The sequence below is a fragment of the Bos indicus genome, chromosome 14 (genome assembly GCF_029378745.1).
Source record: "Bos indicus isolate NIAB-ARS_2022 breed Sahiwal x Tharparkar chromosome 14, NIAB-ARS_B.indTharparkar_mat_pri_1.0, whole genome shotgun sequence".
Lineage (NCBI taxonomy): Eukaryota > Metazoa > Chordata > Mammalia > Artiodactyla > Bovidae > Bos > Bos indicus.
This window is the reverse complement of record NC_091773.1, coordinates 10657459-10678784: the sequence shown is the minus strand read 5'-3', so window position 1 is coordinate 10678784 and position 21326 is coordinate 10657459. Positions and strand designations below refer to the sequence as shown.

The following is a 21326-nucleotide window of genomic DNA, read 5'->3' as shown; positions in this document are numbered from 1 at the left end:
AAGTTCTTGGCTGGAGGGCAAAACTGGAGTTAGAAAAGTTTGAAAGGTCTGCCTCTAAGGTCAGATGGCCCCAGTTCCACGCAGGGTACACTTTCTCAGTCATAAAGTAGGGCAGGGGTGACTCAACTTCCTCAAAGGATTCTTACAAAAAATAAAGAAGGACAACTGCGGGGCCTGGACATTTGGCAGAAACTCCAGGGAGCATCACTTACCTTCCTGTCGTACCCTTTTCTGTGGGTAAGGGACTCAAGCTCTATGTAAAGGCCCAGAGGTCTAAGCAAGAACCAGTGGGGCTGGGGGTGAGTGTGTACATAGAATGGGCAGGGCAGGGCACTGAACACGCTGGGGATCATTATACTTTGCGCTTTACTTGCCCTATTATTTCATTTTATTTTTGGGGACAGCCTGCATAATCTTAGTTCCCCAACCGGGGACTGCACCCGGGCCCCCTGCAGTGGAAATGTGGCGTCTTGACCGCTGGACTGCTAGGGAAGTCCTCAAATAATTACTTAGTATTAAGCTACAGAGAAAGACTAATGGCCTGGCAAAGAAGAAAAAGCAGCACTTTGGGACAACTTGTAGGTCACCCCAAAAACCCCCAAACAACAAAAATATCCCCAGCACCTCAATCCGCACCTCTGGCTGGTAACAAGACCTCTCAGATGCCTTTTAGCTGCTACACTGTAACTGCACGGAAAAGATGTGGATGAAGAATTGATCACTTCACTGTGTTTTAAAATCTAGCCTTAGTGCTGGCCTGAATTTCTTTAGCCTATGTCCCCCACCTCACCTCCTCCTCAAAAAATCTGCTTCTCTAATTCCCAGTCTCGGTTTCTGAGAACGCCCTTTTAAGGCAGAGGGTCTAACCCGTTTCCCACTCTGCTTACCAGGTCTTCACACTGAGTGGCTTTCAGTCTCTTTGCTATGTCCAGGGCGGTCTCTCCAGCCTGATTAACTGAAACAGGGGGAATACATTTGCATGATTATCTAAGATGCATCTTGAAAAGGCAAAAAACAAGACTCAGAGTACAACGGAATGGGCATGTCTCAGTTGCAGCAGACTGAATGCTCTTACAGTGGTTATTCTTTCTCCCTTTTTAAAAAAATGTATTTTATTTTTTGGCTGCACTGCATAGCATGTGGGATCTTAATTCCCAACCAAGGATGGAAACTTCACCCCCTGCATTGGAAGCATGGAGTTTTAACCGCTGCACCTCCAGTGAAGCCCCTCGCCGTGGCTGTGAAGAGGCACTTGGCCATACTTACCGACGTCCACAGTGGGCTTGCTCCTGAGCAGCAGCTTCAAACACTCTGGTTTACTGTACATACTACAGTAGTGCAGGGCCGTGTTCCCCAGGGCCGTCTGCTTATCCAGGTTCCCACTGAAAAATGAAAGCATTCGGAAAACAAATGACTTGCTCTGTAACTTAGAACTACAGATGAACCACTTTTACCCATGCTAACGACTGAGTCAAATTTGAGACCTTCTTCTTAGAGGCAGGGAAGACGATGTTGTTTCTAGCATGACACCTGAATTTATAAGCAGCGTAATGACAACAACAGCCAGCACTTTTGGAGTGCCTACTGTGTTTAGGACAGACACACGTCTCTTACACCTATCAGCTCACTTAATCTTCACAACCATCTTATGGGGTGGGTATATTATCAACTTTATTTTTCAGACAAAAACAGTTAGAGAGGATAAAGTCCTCGAGATTACCAAGACACAGATGATGGAGTAGGGATCTGAACATAGGCAGTGTTTCTGGAGCCAATGGTATGAACCACTACACTGAACCACCTCTATGGAAGAGGCTGGTTGTTACAATCTGCCTTGAAGAACAAAGACACCATTCTTTGAATGTGGGTTCAAATCCCCTATTTTGATTACTTTCCTTTGAATGAGCTCCAGTTCCTCTTCCTAATGTGTGGATTACAGAACTACCCAAAAAAGAATTCAACAAACCCAAACCTCCTGCGCTCAATATTGTTCTCCTTGCTGCTGCTGCTAAGTTGCTTCAGTTGTGTCCGACTCTGTGTGACCCCATAGACGGCAACCCTCCAGGCTCCTCCATCCCTGGGAGTCTCCAGGCAAGAATACTGGAGTGGGTTGCCATTTCCTTCTCCAATGCATGAAAGTGAAAAGTGAAAGTGAAGTCGCTCAGTCATGCCCGACTCTTAGCGACCCCATGGACTACAGCCTACCAGGCTCCTCTATCCATGGGATTTTCCAGGCAAGAGTACTGGAGTGGGGTGCTATTGCCTTCTCTGATTGTTCTCCTTAGTATGTCCTAAATTTGAATTAGCAATTGAGTCAGCCACACATACTGAAGTTACAAACAATAAAAACTCACAGAGCTGTTTTACTTGTGCTGTTAAGTCTCTGCTCTTTCAGCCTCCCTTAAGTAGCAGGTTTTGGACACAGAGAAAGGATTTTACAGTTATCTAGGCCAAGGGTTGGCCAACTATAGGCCATGGGCCATATCTGGCCCTCTGCTTGTTTTTGTAAATAAAGTTTTATTAGAACATGGCCATGCTCACTTGTTTACATACTGATCATGGCAGTTTTCACACTATGATGGCCACACTGAATGGCTGTGACAGACACCTCATGGCCTGCAAAGCCTATAAGAGTATCTGGCTCTTTACAGAAAAAAATTGCCGAGTCCTGATCCAGGCCACCAAGAGGGCTGTTTATGTCAACTCACAATGCACATTCAGAGAAAACTAAAACTGTACCAGTTTTGTACAAGGAAGTCCACCAAATGGAGAGATGTCTGGTCTGCGGTTCGGACTGCAAGATGAAGGGCTGTCTCCCCAAGCTCCTAAAGGGAAAGAACAAATATAAATAGGGTGATGAGATGTCCTGGTTTGCCTAGACAGGCTTCGTTTATGTCCAGTTGCCCAAAAGTAGTTATTGACAGCAGCCCCTTTCAGTCTCAAATTGTCCTGATTTAAACATGGTCACTTAATGTGTCACCTCACTCTGTGTTGTTATGACGTCCTCTTTTAAACTGGCTTTCCACATCCCTCCTCATCCTGATTTTGGGGAGGCTGTTACCTGTCCGGGTTCCAGCAGCGGTTCCATTAGCTCCACCCCCTCGGCATAGACTTGAATTAGTGCAAGTAAATCCCTGGATTTGATGGCCTCAAGCAATTCGTTCAGTTTAGCTGATGACGATGAACAGGTCTTCCGTGAAAACCTATGATCTACATACTTTGCAGTGATATATTCCTTCCGTACGGTCCTAAAATAGACCAAAACAAAATGAACTCAGATTTTTTTATTTTTCAAGAGCTAAGAAAAGATTTAAATTTTTTCTGACAAACAGTTCCGCCAAGAGTTATTTTAGTTAAGACACACTTCTCTTCAACATTCCAGCTGACTAGGTTTAAATCAAGTTGACTGCGGCAGAGACAGAATGAAGAAACTGATAGGAAACTGACGCTCCGCGTGGCTGTCGCTGAAGCCCCTCCCACAGGCCAAGTGCGGAGTTCCAGGGGGACAGATGGTGGTCCTTCCTGCTGTGGACAACATGCCCAGAGCCTAGGTGGGCCTGGCGCAGCATTTCTCCTTCTCATCGGACCTATCCCTCCTCTGCTTCAGTTCAAATGGTTCTGAGCCTGCCTCCCTAGCTGCAGGAGTGAGTCTATGACCTAAGTGCCCAAGTGGCCACCTTTGGGGAAAGGGTGATGTTGACATTGGCTCAGAGGAAAGGTCAGACAAGAGTCAGGAGAGTGAGCTAGGGTCCAGGTGATGCTGTCTGACATCCTGGATACAGACGTGCCTGAACTCACCCTTTGAGTTTCCCTATTACATGAGCCCATAAAGTAAAACACAAAGAATGGATCTGGAGTTCCAATCTTAGTCCTACAGCATATTAGCTACGTAACTTTGGTCAAACTACTTAATCTTCAGTTTTTGTTTATTTCATCTGAAAATGAGGATAGTAACTCACCAGTGTATTTTGAATTAAAGAACATACAGTACCTAATAGGTGCTTTCCACTTTCCAAGAGGGCTCTAATTCATGGAGTCTGGCTCCTGAGTCTACATGAGAGATTCAGAGAACCACGAGCTCTCATAAGGAGAAGGCAGGGCCAATGCTGCCTCTCATGTGAGCAGTAGGAAACAAAAATCCATGCTCTTACAAAATTTATCCTAAAGTAACACCTTCAAGGTTTGGGTCATGTGAACACTTAAAAAATGCTGGTGCGAGCAAGACCGGGCCATGTACAAGCTGAGCATTTACTGTTACCACATTCGTGAAGTAATCCCGGACTGTATTTGGTTGTGGTTGTCTTGTAATCAAACTAGCTTCTGAAAGCCCTGTTTCTCAGTGCAATTTGAGCTCATTAGTGTGGAAAAAAGACATGCAAGCAGTTTTTGTGGTAGGATGATGGTCGGTTAAACCACACGCCGCTCAGATTAGCTTAGGGTATTATACATGCCCCCAGCATCCTTGACTTCTCTTCTCTGACACTTAAACCACAACTATGAGTAAACAATCTATTGTTTAATTGTCTGGTTAGTACCCAGGTGTCCCAAGGACAGGATTTATACCTAGTTTTGTGCTTTTCCAGATCCCCAGCATCTAACATAATACGAGGCGCAGACTAAACATACAGTATGCGTTTGTTGAATTCAAAGAAAAGACAACTGCCAAAAGGCCTTCTGGAAGATTGCATTTCATAATTTCAGACTGAAAAAGCACGTTCATCGAATGTGCACCATGGTAACTTTAGTGCTTTGCAAATTTGGTGCCTGAATAACCAACCACCCGGGAAGGGCTGGCAAAACATTGAGGATGGTGTCTGTGTCTCTGATCCCTTGAGTGGGAATTAAACCTCTTTTCTCCTATTTATCCACAGGATTTAGAATTTTAAAGTTTAAAGTCAACGTAAAGCCTTTTGAATAGGTTTCAAGAGTCACATGACTCAATAATGAGTTAGGGGGTCTCATGACTCAGGGGGTCTCGTGTCCACGCCCACCCCAGAGGAAGGACTTTTATTAGTTTCCTGGGTATTTGCCAGTGTTTCTTTAAGCAGACCCAAGTGAAAATAAATGTATATGTTTATGTGCGTCCTTCATTGTCCAAATCAATTTGGAGTCCAGACAGAATAGCGAGAGTTCAAAACGGAGGGATTAATCAGGAGATGTGCCCCCAGTTCGGTTCCTGAGTTTGGAGAGGGATTCTGGGTTGGGGTTTAAGGTGTGCCTATATGCACTTCCTCCCATGCCCTCACCCTTCCCTGCTCCAAAGGCAGCATGCTCTGAAGGCTGCTCTGTCCCCTGATGGTTTCACTTGACAGTCATTCTGGAGATGATCCCCGATCAGGACAGGAGAGGCTCCTGTATTCCTTTTTACATTTATAAGGTGTTCCGCTGTGTGGCCACACTACAGACTATGTCTGTGTGTTGTTCAGTCATATCCGGCTGTTTGCGACCCCACGGATTGCAGCACACCAGGCTTCCCTATCCTTCACTATTTCCTGGAGCTTACTCAAATTCATGTCCATTGCGTCGGTGATGCCATCCAACCATCTCATTCTCTGTTGCCCCGTTCTCCTGCCCTCAGTCTTCCCAGCATCAGGGTCTTTTCCAGTGAGTCAGCTCTTCCCATCAGGTGGCCACAGTATTGGAGCTCCGGCTTCAGCGTCAGTCCTTCCAATGAATATTCAGGGCTGATTTCCTTTAGGATGGACTGATTTGATCTTCCTGCAGTCCAAGGGATTCTTAGGTAGACATCTGCTTTGTTCCTAATCTTTCTCTAATACAGAACGGGAACAACCTCCCAGAAGGGCAGGTGCTGAGTCAGGGTAAATAAATCTATAATTATGATAAACGTGTCTAATTTGCCTCTTGTGGCTGGTGTTCCATTTGTACTCCCACCAACAACACACGAGCAGAGATGCCTGTTTTCCCACAGTCTGGCTGAGCGGGCCGTTAAGCACCTGGATTGTTGCCAATCTGATAGGAATCTCGCATTGCTTTAGTTTGTCTCTTATTTACTACAATATGTGATGTGACAGTAAGGATTAACTGTCCTTATGAAGATTTATCCTAATTGTAATAATTGTAATTGTAGAGCAGCTACAATTACTTAGGGAAAGGTGATGGCAAAAATAGTCGGTGCATTCCAGAAATGGGCTTCCCAGGTGGCTCAGTGGTGAAGAACCCGCCTGCCAATGCAGGAGACCTGGGTTCAATCCTGGGTTGCGAAGATTTCCCTGGAGGAGGAAATGGCAACCCACTCCAGTATTCTTGCCTGGAGAATCCCACGGACAAAGGAGCCTGGCGGGCTATAGTCCATGGGGTCACAAAGAGTCGGACACGATTGAAGCCACTGAACAACAATTTCAGAAGTACTTTGCTCTGTTTTTTCCTCATAATGAGTTTTCCTCTGGTGGGGAAGAATGCCATAGCCACGAAGAAGTTTGGGGAAGGGTAGAAGAACAATTATAGAACAGCAAAGAATTCAGTATATTAGAAATACTTACATATCACTTGAAGGGGTGGGTTTTGGTGAGGGACTGGGTAAATTTGCTTCCATAATATCATTAAAACTATTGTTTCCTACATTCTTGGCCAGCTGTAACATAAACAAAATGCAGCAGAGTAAACGCATTACTACTAGTTTAGGAGTTTACTATTACTTGCTTTGGAGATTTCTGAATATATTATTTTCCCTCAATTGATTCAGAATACAGACCATTCATCCACCTGGTCAAGAGATAATTTACTGGGCATATACTACGTGCCAGATAGTGAACTTCTGAGTGCAGTTCTGGAATATAGAGTGTTCCCTCTCATGGGAGATAATGGACTGGTGGAACCATGGATAAGAAAACTAATGATTTTCACAAACACAATGTGATAAATGTTTAACTAGAATACGATGTGGTCCCACACACAGACACAGACACAGACACACACACACACACACACACACACACACAGTCTGAGATTAAACAGCAGGTTCCATATTTGAATCTCATATGAATGAGGTTAAATGCTATTGCCTAAAGCAAAAACTTTTCAATTACCATCATGACTCATTTTTAGAGAAAGCAGATTTACTCTTATTAGCCAGAGAAGAGTGTAAGATTCCTTTATATTTGGGGTACAAATTAAGATGCTACAGGTAATTAATGAAGAGGCCTCAGGAAAAATTTTGCTTCTAGGTTCAAGAACATTCCAAGAAAATTTTTCCTGAAGGGCTTTTGGTCATTCAGACAATTTAGGGATCAATGCGAAGAAACATTCATGTGATCAGTCTCTTGGGCTTCCCTGGTGGCTCAGAAGGTAAAGAATCTGCCTGCAATGCAAGATACCCAGGTTTGATCCCTGGGTCAGGAAGATCCCCTGGAGACGGGAATGGCTACCACTCCAGTATTCTTGCCTGGAGAACCTCCATGGACAGAGGAGTCTGGTGGGCTAAAGTCCATGGTATCACAAAGAGGCGGACACGACTGAGCAACTAACACTTTAACTTTTCACGACGCTTCCAAGAAAATGTGTTCTTCAGGACAAATTTGGTCATTTGGTCACTCAGATAACCTGGGGATAGATGTGAAGAAACATCCAGGCAATCAGGTCTCTGGGGTTTACTGTATTTAAGTGTCTAGGATTTGGACTCTTCCTATTTTGAGTTGTCAAACTGGGTTTCATTCACCCAAGTCAAGGAGGGGGACTGGCACCACTTTCACATTAAAGGATGCTGCAGGCATTACGTCTGAGTCTCTTCTCTACAATGCTGAAGTGAATAGGGAGCCGTGTATAAGAACCATATTTTCTAAATCAAGGGGCTCATGCAACACAAGACAGACCATTGTTGCTTAATGAATGCTTAGACTTCAGGTTTTCCGGGCCCCAGGCTCCCTCAGGTTCTGCTCAAGAGTCTTTCCTGTCTGAGAAGAAGCCCTGTTTCACTTCAAACCCTCTAAAGATTCTCTCATAGGCACCAGGTTCCAAATAGGCAAGATGGTGCTGATGACCATAAGGCATTATAGGAGACTCTGAATGGGCCTTTTCCCCCTATTATTTGGTGAACTGTGGGACCAATTTAATTTGGACTTGATGAGGGTGTCCTTTCTGTACCATAAAGCTAAGCACCACAACTGCACACAATTTTTTCCCTCCACCTGAAGAAGTTATGGGTTAAGGAGTGGTTGGTTTATGACAGTGGCTAATAGGCCATTCCTAATTCATATGCACTTTTACAAACAGAAAAAAAACAGAAAACTCTTTAGCCATTATTTTTAATAATGTAAGCCACTAGATAAAGTGAACACGTGAGTCTGACATCTAACTCCCTTTACTGTTATGACAGTGAATCATATAAACACTAATTCTAAAAGAAAAAAAAAAGCAACTTTGAAACAGGCTATCCCAGAAGCAAAGAGCTAATTTTTGCAAGCTAATTATAGAAATGCATGATTCGCCAGTTCTTCAGGAAACAGAAACAGTGTTACATACCTCAAAATTTACATTTTAAATATCTATGCAAACTCACTGAACTCAGAATTAAATTCTTGGTACTCAGCAGAAACCAAAACACGCAATGCAATATATTAAATGTATTCGTGACAGGTCGCTACTTACCAAGAGTTCAGAAGTTCCTAATTTGTCTAGTTCCAAAGACTGGATGCGAGAAATATGAACCCCCATTTCTCTATGGATGCCGGAACATTCTATACAGGTCAAGATACCCAAGTTGGTGGACAGCCAGGTGGGTTCTGTGGAGAGGATTTTGAAGACATGATATCTAATTTAGAGTGCCAATTACAGAGGAAGCTCCAACAGTAGTAAAATTTTTAAAATATATAAGGGAAAGATTTAGATGGAAGGTAGCAGCTATTTTTAAAACTAACAGCTTGTCAGAGAGCAAATTTTCTTTAAGACAAATTTGAAAAATAACTCTTCAATACTGAGCTGAAAACAAAATTCAGTGCCTGGTTTTTGTGAAAATGTGAGGCCTATGAAACACCCTGATAAAGGACTTCTCAGTACAGCTCACAAGGGACTGGGTTCTGCGGCCATCGTTAACCCGCACACTTGGTTAACTCGCCTTGACCTGTTATCCTGGGTATGGCTTCTTTGCAAGCACCTCTTGGTGTAAGACAGCTTCTACAGCCCCCAAGTGCCCTAGAACAACGGAACGAATACTTCTGTTACCCAAATCTTGAGGGTTCTCTGTCTGCGGCAAGCTTCTATTTACTGCTCCTCTGCCATCCTGACACTGTGTGAGGCAGCGTCACACACGTGCACAAAAGTAGAAAATCCGAGGCTTGCCTCTGAGGGGCTTATGGCCTGTTGTATAGAAGAGTCCATTTGAACTAATCAACGATTTAAAAAGTCAGCCATAATGCTTAAGAACGGGTTTGCAGGCGGATGTTCTGAGCCCTACCAGATGTGTGACCTCAGGTTGAGTCACTCAAGTTCTCCAGTCCCTCAGATTTGTCATCTGTGAAATGGGGATAAGATCAGTTATCCTACCCGGAGACCTTCTGTGAGGACTGAGTAAGAAAAGACCAGCAAAACAACTGGCACAATCCTTACTATAATGTAAGCACTGGATACATGTTAGCTAATGTTAATATGCTTTCCAGGTGGTGCTAGTGTTAAAGAACCCACCTACCAATGCAGGAGACCTAAGAGATGTGAGTTTGATCCCTGGGTCAAGAAGATCCCCTGGAGGAGGGCATGGCAACCCACTCCAGTATTCTTCCTTGGAGAATCCCATGGACAAGGAGCCTGGTGGGCTATAGTTCATAGGGTCGCGGAGTTGGACACGACTGAGCGACTAAGCACGCACACAGTGTCAATATGGACACAACACAGATGCCATCTGAGAACATCCGTGTGATACAGAGGTTGGGGAAGTTTTACAGAACAGAAAGGAAGGACAGAGAGGCACCGTGTGCCAGCCAGTTTTGGAGACACCATTCCACTGCTTCCTCGCGGCAGCTGAACTTCGTTCGTCATCCTACTTTTCAGACGACGAAACTGAAGATGAGACTAGCTGGGGACCGGGCATGAGGTGGTCCAGACTGTGAGGAGCGGGCTGGTGATTTGAACCCAGGGTGACGGACTCCACGTCCATAATGCTGATCTAACTGGGCCTTCCAGGACAGGGGGCATTTTGGCAGGTGCTGTTTAGGGAGAACAAGGCGGTGCTGGGGGGGATGTCCCAGATGGAGCGGACAGCACGGGTGACCGCACTCGGAGGTGGGAACCATTCAGGTTGGGAGTATGTGCTGGGCGTGCGAACGACGCGCTCACTTACAGCCCTAGCCAGAATACCTGCCGAGCCGCAGTCGCAGCAGACGTCGTTGCCCGGGAGCCGCTGCACGTCCTCGATGATGGCCTTCGTCAGCTCCTCCAGGCTGCTCTCCCCAGCACTCTGTTCCCCCCGGAAGGCCATGGTGAGGGCCTCCTCTTTGCTGTTCGTCAGCACCGAGATCCACCTGCCGCCAGAACAGGAGGAAGGAGACGTGAGTGCCTGGCTGGCCGCTGCGTTCTCCTTCCCCTGCAAACAACTCGGATCTTCATCTAGAACTCAAGCAGTAACAGGAGAGAAAATGAAAGAAATTAAACCTGGAAGAAAGAGTCAGAGATTGGAAAACAACAGACAGGAGAAAAGCGCGCAAGGTGAGATGAGATGGTGAACATCAGTGACCAGAGGCTTGTGTGAACACACGTGCTGTGTGCTCAGTCATGTCCGGCTCTCTGCGACCCCATGGACTGTAGCCCGCCAGGCTCCTCTGTCCATGGGATTTTCCAGGCACGAATACTGTGTGTTGCCACTTCCTTCTCCAGGGGATCTTCCTGACCCAGGGATTGAAGACGCATCTCTTGTACCTCCTGTGTTGGCAGGCAGATTCTTCACCACTAATACCACCCGGGAAACCCATGATACCTGTATTTACATGCAGCCAGAATAAAGGGAGGAAGAGGACTCAGCATGGGCTCAACCCAGTGAAAGGATGAGAAAGCACAGGTGAGAAAGGAACAGGAGGCAGGAAAGAGGGCTTAGCAAAAGGCATTGTTTTTGGAAGTCCATATCAGCAGGGGCACTTAAAAGTGAAAATGAAGGAATATTTCATTTTCCATGAAAATTCATGCTTACAAAAAAGGTACACTGACATGGAAACATGCTGATGTTTGTTATATGAAATGAAAAGTGCAAGCTATTAAAATATACATACAGCATGACCATAATATGGACCCAACAAAATAACTCTTCACTACCAGTCTATGCATAAAACAGCCTAAATACACAACAACAGGGTTGATTAGCAGAGTATGAAATAACCACAAAGTGGACTAGTTACTCAAATACTAAAATTTAAGTTTCCAACTAATTTTTGGATGACACTGGGGAAATGCTCACAATATAATGCTTTGTGAAATAAACAGGAAAAAGTTATATAACCTCAAATTTAAATGTATTCGTGAATTGTATATTTTGTGGGGAAAAGGCTAGAAAAAAAATTCACCAAAATGTGAATACTGGATGTCTCTTGAGTGATTTTTCTGTAGGAAAAAGAACCAGATGGAATGCCTTCACTCTGTACTTTTCAGTAATTGTCCAAATCTGTAAGGAGTTATATTTCTTTCAGGAATGAGAGGGGGAAAAAAGCCAAATTAATACCACTCTCAATAAAGAACACAGTGATCCAGAACTGTGTCTTGAAGGATGTATGCACTTGAAGCAAAGTCTGTCTACAAGAGGTTTGGAAGGAGTGACAGAGCCAGCAGTGAGAGTTAAAAACCACAGCACCTGGTGTAGGTGAACTGCGAGTCACAGCTTTGACTCTAGGTGGTGCTCACCTCACCATGTCCTGAGAAACAGGATTGTGTAGCTCAGCTTTTCCTCTGTGATGCAGAAAACCCAACTGTTCAGACAAAACCAACAGTCCAGGGACGGGGTAGGCAATTACTACCTTGTAAGTTAAAAAATACTTTTTCTATCATGTAGTCTCAAGTTAGAAACTAGAAATTATTCTGTTAAAAACAATGTAAGGATCTGGGTTCCATAGGGCAGGTCCCTGTGCATTTTATTAGCAGTAGTATTGATAATGCTGGAGTCTCTATACTGCTTTCCTTAGGCATTTTGGTATTTTGGCTATCTGATATTACCAGTATCTACTATGTGCCAAGTACTTACAATTTTTGAAATATAATCCTCCAATAAGCCTCTGAGTTAGGGTTTACAATGCTTTAAAGAGACAGAGGCCTAGAGAGATTCAGTGACTTGCCCAGAGCCCTATAGTGGGACTGATGTCAGACTGGGATGAGAAAACAGCTCTGCTGACCCCCTTTTTTCAGAGTTCCTCCTGTTATGCCACATTTGCCTCTTTACTTGAGAACTCATGACAAATTAAATAAAAAAGTTTGTCATGATGATCCAAAAATATACATTTAAAGGACAATTCATTTTCTGGAAGAATAAAGCAAATGTGGTAGAATAGCTTCATTTCAAAAGGGTTGAGAATCAAAGCAACTATTTCTGAAAATTCTTCAAAAACCTTTAAAATTGTTTTAAAGTAACCGGCACATAAAAAATTATTAAAAAGTAAAATAGTGCATCATTGTGTTTTAATACTTTAAAAGCCACTTTGAGTTTATAGGAGTAAAAAAAAAAATTGGCACGGTATGAGGATTTAGGAAATGGCAACCCACTCTGGTAATCTTGCCTGGGAAATCCCATGGACAGAGCCGCCTAGTGGGCTACAGTTCATGGGGTCGCAATGAGTCGGACACAACTCAGTGACCAAACCACCACCACCACCACACATTTCATCTCAAGTCTCAAAATTCTGCAAGCGAGGCCTGTAACCCTCTCAGGGACAAGAAAGCCGGGGTGGGATGACCTTACCAAGATCCAAAAGCCACTAACAGGCAGACTGTGGACTAGAAATCAAGTCTGCCTGACCTCAAACATTCAGCTGCTCTTCAGCTGGACCTGCCTCCTTCCTTGGTGGGCCGATAAAGGATTTCTCTGCTCAGTTCACTGGATGCTTTCACATGAGACAACAGCTCAATGAGGCAGTGGAACTTCCTCTGTGTAACTTGGAGAAAAATGTGTGACTTGAAGGATGCCAGAATCTCCTCCATCAAAATCAAGTCTGCCATCACAACTACTGGAACCCAGAGAGAATCCCAAATGGAGCCACTCCCCCAAACATGAATTACTCCAGCGCTGAGTAAAGCCCTCCAAGTGCAGATGGCGGGATTAGAAATGAAGAAGGCGCAGTCCTTGTCCTCAGGAGCTCCAGGTCTCCAGAGGGCTGAGACTGAGCCAGGGGACCCAGAGGGGTGTGAAGAGGCCTGAGGGGAGGGAGCAAAACCCCTCGGGCAGTGAGGCTTGAGCAGAACCTTGAAGGGGACACCTGAGTTGACTGAGCACCCCAGACTAAAAGAAGAGACCCATGGGAAAGCCCAGGGCTGACAGCTAAGCAGGGGAAACCCACCAGGACTGGTTCTTAGTAATAAAAAGAACACTTTTAAGTATACTATACAGAAGAGATAAAGGTGCTTTTTTCAGTTTAAGGCCTTGTGCTGTGATTTCAAAACTACTTACGCTACATAATCCTGCTCATCTTCGGCCTGAAAGTGATACGTCCTGTTATCTGAAATACAAAAAAAGAGAAAAAAAAAAAAAGCAAAATCTTAGAAAGCAGCATGCTTCAGGTATTAATACAGATTTTAAAAGTTCCTGAGGAGAACACACTGAAAGTAGGATTCTGGTATTATTTTTGCACCTTTTTGTTTCAGCAGTTACACGATTCACTCTGTCAATACTGCTTTTCTGAAGAGAAACAGGAATACAGAAGGTAACTGCAAACACCACCCAATGCCTAAGCATTGCTTTTGAAAAACAAGTGGGAAGGGGGATGGGTCCCACCTGGTCAAGCAGATAATTTTTTCTTTTTCACCACGCCACCCGGCATGTGGGATCTTAGTTCCCCTACCTGGGATCAAACCCGCGCCCCCTGCATTGGAAGTCTGGAGTCTTAACCACTGGACTTCTGGGGAAGTCCCTCAAGTAGATCTTAAAAAATCAGAGAGTGCTAGCTGCCATAGTATTAGTATTTCACTTTCCTTTTCCAATTTGCCTTTCACTGGTTTTTCTTTTTAAAGAATTTCTTTTTGTAAGAATTCATAACTCACAGGGCAGCCCTGATGTTCAGACAAGTCCTGCCCGAGGTTGCTCTCTGGTTAAATCAGGCTTTAGGAAGGGAGGGTTCAAGCCCTGCTGGGGGGTCATCCTCCAAGGTGTGACCCAGGTAAGGAGGGGGCAGCTGGACCTGGGCAGTGTGGGCAGGTGTGCATGAAGGAAACTCTTCCTTAGAATATGGGATTTACTCGGATGCTTCCATATACTGAGGTCCAACTACCACTGTCTTATCCGCTTCACTTTCTAGGCAGTCACTCACTCAGTGACTGCTCCAGGCTAGGCGCCCCCACCTCCTGCGAGAGAGGCGGTGCGTGTGCCCAAGTACACCACACAGGTGCTGGAACCCAAGCGCCCCGGCTGAACCCCAGCTTTACTACTGAGGCTTTATGTTAAGTCGCTGGACCTTCCTGAGTCTCAGTTTTTTCTTCTGTGAAACAGGAAAATGACAAGGTTTTTCAGAGGATTACCCATCATGGACATAAAGCACCCAGCACATATTGTGGCTGGAGTCACTCAGTTGTGTCTGACTCTTTGCTACCCTGTGGACTGCAGCACGCCAGGCTTCCCTGTCCGTCATTATTTCCCGGAGTTTACGCAAACTCACGTCCATTGAGTCGGTGATGTCATCCAACCATCGCATCCTCTGTTGCCCCCTTCTCCTGCCCTCGGCCTTTCCCAGAATCAGCTCTTTGCATCAGGTGGCCAAAGTACTAAAGTACCAGGGGCACCCATGAAAGCACAGGGAGCCAGCCTAGAGGAAAACAATCTCCTTTCCCTCCAAAGACTATGAGGACACAGGCTATCAGTTGAGGGGGTGGATGGGCCAAAAGCATGCTCCGACCCATGGAGGACAGAGCACAGGGTCATTGATTTAGGACGTCAGAAGGCAGTTCTTGGCAGCAGGGAAATGACCTCTCCTTTCAGAGAGATGCTGCAGGGGTAAAACTCTGGAGCTGGGCAGACATAGCAGCACGCCTCACTGTCAAGTCCATGTCCGTGCTTCTGTTTTCTTATTTTTTAACTGAAATTTTATTTTTTGACCACATTGCATAGCATGTGGGATCTTAGTTCCCCGACTAGGGAATGAACCTGCACCCCGTGATTTGGAAGTGCAAAGTCTTAACCACTGGACCACCAGGGAAGTCTCCCGTCTGCGCTTCCATCAGAGTCATCCTGCGACTTTTTAAAAGAGACCTATGTCTGGGCATCACATCAAAGACCGATTCAGCACACATAGGAGAACAAGGGGAACGTGCTCAGGGAAATCCCTCCCAGGGGATAAAGCTCATGGTCAAGAACTGGCCTGGTTTACTGGACATATCTAGATTCTCCTCCACTGCAGGTCGCTTATGCCTTCCTACCCCAGGTGAGCTCTGTGTAGAGAGACCCAGGCTCCTCCCAGAGCAGTGTGCCCAGCATACACCTCCTCTCAAGGAGCCCTGCTTGGGAAACACATGACTTCCGACCCAAAGAACGGGAACGGGCAGGTGGCAGGATCCACAGTAACTGACCCAGGAGAAAAAGGACTCACGTGATATCAGGTCAAAAGACTTCTTGTCCTCGGCATTCGGCTTCACCTGGCAAGTGAGAAGGTTCAGCTTGGCTGGCTGTCTGTTGGACTGAACGTGACAGAAAACAGAGAAGTTAAACGCAACACAGCCCGCCACCCCCGCTGGCCCCGTGCCCGTGGGCCAGGTCAGGAGTTCATCATACCTTCGGTAAGGTCTAATTCACCCTACTGGAATACTTAATCTCATTAAACAAGGAAAAAAAAAAGTTAGGCGGCCTACTCAATGGCTTTTAACTGTGCGTAAGGGTCCCAGTAGTTAATGAGGATGGAACCAAGATAATTCATCTCTCTTTCAAGGACCAGTGGGTATAACCCAAGGAACTGTGACTTTCTGGAATCTACACGTACATGAGCGCAGAGTTGACACTTGAATCACTTACTGTGAAACACAGCTGAGTGTAGTTTCTTTATCCACTCACAATGACCCCAGTCACCAGTCACTGCAAATCCCATGTCCCAGGTAGCCACAAATTTTAGTTGCCACACAAAATTCATTTTACTTCTCCCCAAAAGTACAAGGACAGTTACCACCCATGAGACTTTGCTTAACCAACCCCAAAATCTGGAGGAAAATATAATGAAGATTTCCTATCACTTCCCGGCCAGTCTCTTGGTCACGCATATATTAATAATTCACACAGACTCTGGAGCGTCTAGACAGTCATGCTAACGTAGGCTTTGCCTTAAAAGAGTCTTGCCACATGATCACTCTGCTCAGAGCTCCTTCCAGCCCTCCTGCCCGCATCTGTCCGTGGTCACACTCTGGTCAATGATGAATGCCAGTTTCTGGAAGGCGCAGACCAAGGGGTGAAGGGCCTGAGTGCCTGGGCCTGGCTGTGCTTCAGTAGAAGCCTGCAAAAGTCAGGTCTGCAAGCCCACCCCAGCTGAAGGTCATCATGCTGACAACCTCCACGCCAGGAGCATGACCACCCAACCAACTTGAGTCTTTAGGGAAAAGAGGGAGAGGAAGTAGAAAGGGGGCCCCTCAGTGGCGTATTATGATCAAGAATACTTCAGACGCACACTGTGCCTCTCATTCTCAATAATGGCTACCAGACACTTAATTTCCGTTTCAACAACTTCTGAGATCTTCCTCTGTGGTTTCAAGGATATCAGACACAGAAAGGATATTAGATACCCTATGTCCTGAGTTTATCCGTTCCAAAGCAAGCTCTCTGTGGGCAGGAAGTGAGAAGACAATCCAGGGATTTCATGTTCTTTGTGGGCACATGTGACTTAGGCATAGAAACCAGAAGTCAAGTCCTGTACAGGGCGGTTTTGCCTAAGAAGAAACAGTGCCCTGTACTACAGACTGACTGCCAAACCCAGAATAGGGAGGCAAGGAGGTTGTGGGTCTGCAAATTTTTCTTAGAACAGATCTGGGGTTTGGGTTGCTAAAGGCCTCAAGTCTCCAAAACCGGCGGCTACAACCACAAACCTTGGCTGGGTCCACCGTAAAAGGAATTGCTAGTCCTCATCCTTTTGCGTGTTGGTAAAATTGCTGGATTTCCCGTATGAATGACAAAGACATCTGACAGGCTGAAAAGATAGTGAGCCCAGTTAATGGTGAGACTGCAGACTACCACGTTCCAATGTGGCAGCCACATTCTGAAGGAGGATACAGAAAAGCTTAGGGAAGATCAAGGGATGATTAAAGGAGTGGAAAATGGGGACTTTGAAGCGGGTTTAAAGGCATCATTTGGTTGGAGCAAAGAGGCTGGGGCGTGACTTAACCGTCTGCCGGGACGGGTTGTCACTGGGGAAGGTTGGGCAGCTGTTTTCCATTTGTACAGACAGAGGAGAAAGGCCCTCCAATTGTAGAAGGTCTGAGCCAGACACGAGGAAGAACTTCCCAGGCTTACATGATTATGTGTAATAAGGGGTTGCAAGTTTCTTAACCTAAATAGAGAAAGCTCTTCAAAGACCTTAAGAATTTTTGAGACACCATTCATATTTGAATGTGGCAGAGGGTTAACTGGATTTCTTTTTCCTTCCCAAATCTTCGTGACTCTACTGTTTATGAACCACCTCACCAGCAGACATAACCAAGCAACACAGACAAAATTTTTAAAAAGGAAAACATACTCAGTTAAGTGTCAACTGATTCTGGAAAATTAAATAGCACCATGCTTTCATTTCAAAGCATGGGCTACCTCAAAGTATGTCATCTGGAAGCTTCTGAGGACGAGGGCTTTGTGCAGTGTACGTCATTCCATGACTGACCCACAACTTCAAAGACAAGATGACACGTGATCCTCATTCCCGTGTTAGCCTGTCCAGTCTGCTGAACTGACAGCTGCCATGTCGACATGAACTTCACTTGACAGACAGGTCATGCCTGCAGTGTTCTTCCTCTAAATGCTAGTGGGACAAGTGACCTACCACTCTAAGGGCGAATCTGGAGAGCAGAGAACACAGTTTTTGAGACGTGACCAGTCACGAGCCCAGGAACACCAGGAAGTGGAGTGAGACGCTGAACCAGAGTCTACGGACCAAGGGACCAGAAGGCTTGGAATCATGACAGTCATCACTGGAACGCCAGGTTTGTGTAACTTCCTCAAATTTCAAAGTCCTTTCTAGACCTTTAGCACTAATGCACAGGTTGGAAGGAAAATTATAACCAACCTAGACAACATATTAAAAAGCAGAGACATTACTTTGCCAACAAAGGTCTGTCTAGTCAAGGCTATGGTTTTTCCTGTGGTCATGTATGGATGTGAGAGTTGGACTGTGAAGAAAGCTGAGCACCGAAGAATTGATGCTTTTGAACTGTGGTGTTGGAGAAGACTCTTGAGAGTCCCTTGGACTGCAAGGAGATCCAACCAGTCCATTCTAAAGGAGATCAGCCCTGGGTGTTCTTTGGAAGGACTGATGCTAAAGCTGAAACTTCAATACTTTGGCCACCTCATGTGAAGCGTTGACTCATTGGAAAAGACCCTGATGCTGGGAGGGATTAGGGGCAGGAGGAGTAAGGGACGACAGAGGATGAGATGGCTGGATGGCATCACCAACTCAATGGACATGAGTTTGGGTAAACTCCGGGAGTTGGTGATAGACAGGGATGCCTGACGTGCTGCGATTCATGGGGTCGCAAAGAGTCAGACACGACTGAGCGACTGAACTGAACTGACAGCTATACTGATTAGGGAAGGTATAATCTCTCCTGCCAGTTCAGCAGACTAAAATCACAGACTAAATGACCTGCCCTGGGCTACAACGTTGATGAACAGTTTAGGAAATGCTTTCATACTGTTTATGTTACAGGAAAGCAAAAAAAGCCCAAAAAAAACAAAAACGGAAAGGACACAAAGGAAATGTATATTTATTGAGTCCTCACCGTTGATGACTCCTACCACGCTTGGAATAAAAGCCCCAGTCTGGGTTAGGACCCCCATGGACCACCTTCAGACTCCTTCTGATTTCGGCTCCTGCCACTTGGCCTGCGGCTCCCCCTGCTGGCAGCGAGCGGCACTGGCCTCCCCCCTACACCTCTGGGCCGACTCCCTTCAGCTCCTCCCACCAGCAAGTCCAGCAAGTCCCTGGAGGGAGGGGTGGTCCTGTCCTGACCTCCCTCCCTGGACTTCCTACTCCTTCACACTCCACTGTACTGCCTTCTGGGCTCTTCTCACTCCCCTTTACTGCTTGTCTTTCTTCCCACAAAGAGCACACATCTTTCTGATTTGTTCACTAAAATGTCTGGCATGCAGCAGGCACTCAATAAATATTTACCAAATGAATGAATGCATTTCTCAGCCTTACGCATACCTATCTCATGTACCCACCTGCGAGGGGACTATTTTTAGTTTCTTTTACTAACTAAGATGAAGAAACAGGCACAGAGAGCTTAACTGGCGTCCCTAAAATCTCCTAGTAAACGAGCAGCACAGAGCCTGGCGTTCATCCCTTCCGCTTCCACGGGAAGGAGCACCAGGGAACCAGCCACGTGCCCCCCAATACTGCCCCGGCGGCAGCCCGAAGCCACAGCCCACGAGAACACCTCCTCTGAGAAGAGTAAGGACTAGAAATAAACAGAGCAAAGGCGCCAAATATGAACTTCTATTCTGGTATCTTCTCAGGTCATTTAGTTTTTATAATTGATGCAAAGAGAAATTTTAGAACCCTATTTGAAACAGCTCTTCACTTAATGCATTTGACAAAATACTGCAGAAGCCTCAAGCCCATCTAAGCACATACAAAGGGCAGGCGGTCTGTGTCACCCAGCAGATACGGGAAACAGACCCGACCAAGGACCGAGGACATGCCCAGTGCCCAGAGCCTGAGCTCAGGAGGGCGTTGGGACTTCTGCAAGGTTCCAGGGGCGGCCTCGTCCCTGGGTGAGAGGCGCGGGTGCAGGCCCCTGGGAGTGAGAGGGACAAGGCTAAAGGTGATGAGGAAGTTAACACGGAGGGCACTGCGGCTGGAGTGGAGGACTCGCGCACCTTCCCGGGAGCGCAGCAGTTACACTGATGGGACCCCCTGGCAGAACCGACCAGCCCACCGACATCTAGGGAGATGGCTGGGGGAGGAGTCGAGAGAGTAAGACTGGAGAGCGATGACAGGGCCTGAATCAAAGTGATGGTCTTGGTGCTGATGGCTGGGGACTCAAGTTACTGCTGAAGAGACTTTTCATTATTCCCAAAGATCCCTCTATGTAGCAGGTGGCTCTCCCAGGCCCCGCATTTGAACAATGGGTGGGGGGGGGGGTCTGCGCCCCTGTAGGCTCTGCTGAACAGCAAGTTTAAAAAGCTCCAAGTGCCCCCACCCCAACATTGTTACGATGTCTTTCAAAAATGAAGACTGTTCCAGCTCTGTTCCCTGAAAAACTTTGAGGCTTGTCCTTTTACAGCTTTTACTGTTCCTTAAAAGAACGCATATTTCTGGAAGAAACACTGGGAGACAGAGATAGTACAAAGCAGAAACTGAACATTACTTGTTAATCCTAGTTACACCCAGGGACACTCATGGCTAATACCTGATTTTAACAAGATATGCGTGTGTGTGAAAAGTCTGTTTTTAGAAAAACATGGGTTGGTTCCATCTGTATATACTGTTTTGCAAACTGCTTTTTCCAGTTAACATTATTCACATAAGTGTTCATTTTTGCACATGTGTGCACACACACACACGTGGCAAAGCTACTCGCAGGATTCTGAACATGTTTCCACTCGGTAAGCTCTTGACATGTTCCCTGCACAGAAGTGATGAAGACATCACCCCTCTGACATAAACGCTCTGTCACCCTAAACAGAAGATGCCCTTCAGCTAGGAAAGTCATCACAAATGTGTGCAGAAACAGAATGAATCTGCATCTCCTGAAAGAAAACAAACACCACACATTTGTCCATCACAGCTCGGCATGCACTGCGGTGAAGAGTTTTTGCTGGAAGTGTGAAGTTGTTAGTGCAGGCGTATTTCTGTTAGCAGAAAACAGCTGCTACTGGAATTAGTATCCAGAAATGAAATTATTTCTCCCCATCATTCAGCTGGATTGCTCGCTGCACAAACAAGTGAACAAGTATTAATTACTTGGAAAATAAGGCTGACCCAGCCAGGCTCAGGCTGCTGGGTAGA

At 45.8% G+C, this 21326-nt stretch overlaps 1 protein-coding gene and 1 long non-coding RNA gene across 5 annotated transcripts in view; one reads left to right on the top strand and one right to left on the bottom strand.

Moving 5' to 3' along the window:
• ASAP1 (ArfGAP with SH3 domain, ankyrin repeat and PH domain 1) overlaps nucleotides 1-21326 on the bottom strand; it is a 339744-nt gene that overhangs the window by 34436 nt on the left and 283982 nt on the right. For all 4 annotated transcript variants that reach the window (XM_019973810.2, XM_019973812.2, XM_070802437.1 and 1 more), the window contains 9 exons: nucleotides 15717-15804; nucleotides 13589-13637; nucleotides 10306-10469; nucleotides 8605-8738; nucleotides 6501-6592; nucleotides 3062-3248; nucleotides 2740-2825; nucleotides 1267-1382; nucleotides 888-955 (listed from right to left, as the gene is read on the bottom strand). In XM_019973810.2, coding sequence (XP_019829369.2) covers nucleotides 888-955; nucleotides 1267-1382; nucleotides 2740-2825; nucleotides 3062-3248; nucleotides 6501-6592; nucleotides 8605-8738; nucleotides 10306-10469; nucleotides 13589-13637; nucleotides 15717-15804 — 984 coding nt within the window. The remainder of the gene's footprint in view (nucleotides 1-887; nucleotides 956-1266; nucleotides 1383-2739; nucleotides 2826-3061; nucleotides 3249-6500; nucleotides 6593-8604; nucleotides 8739-10305; nucleotides 10470-13588; nucleotides 13638-15716; nucleotides 15805-21326) is intronic.
• LOC139186869 (uncharacterized) overlaps nucleotides 1-21326 on the top strand; it is a 29834-nt gene that overhangs the window by 3191 nt on the left and 5317 nt on the right. The window lies entirely within an intron of this gene.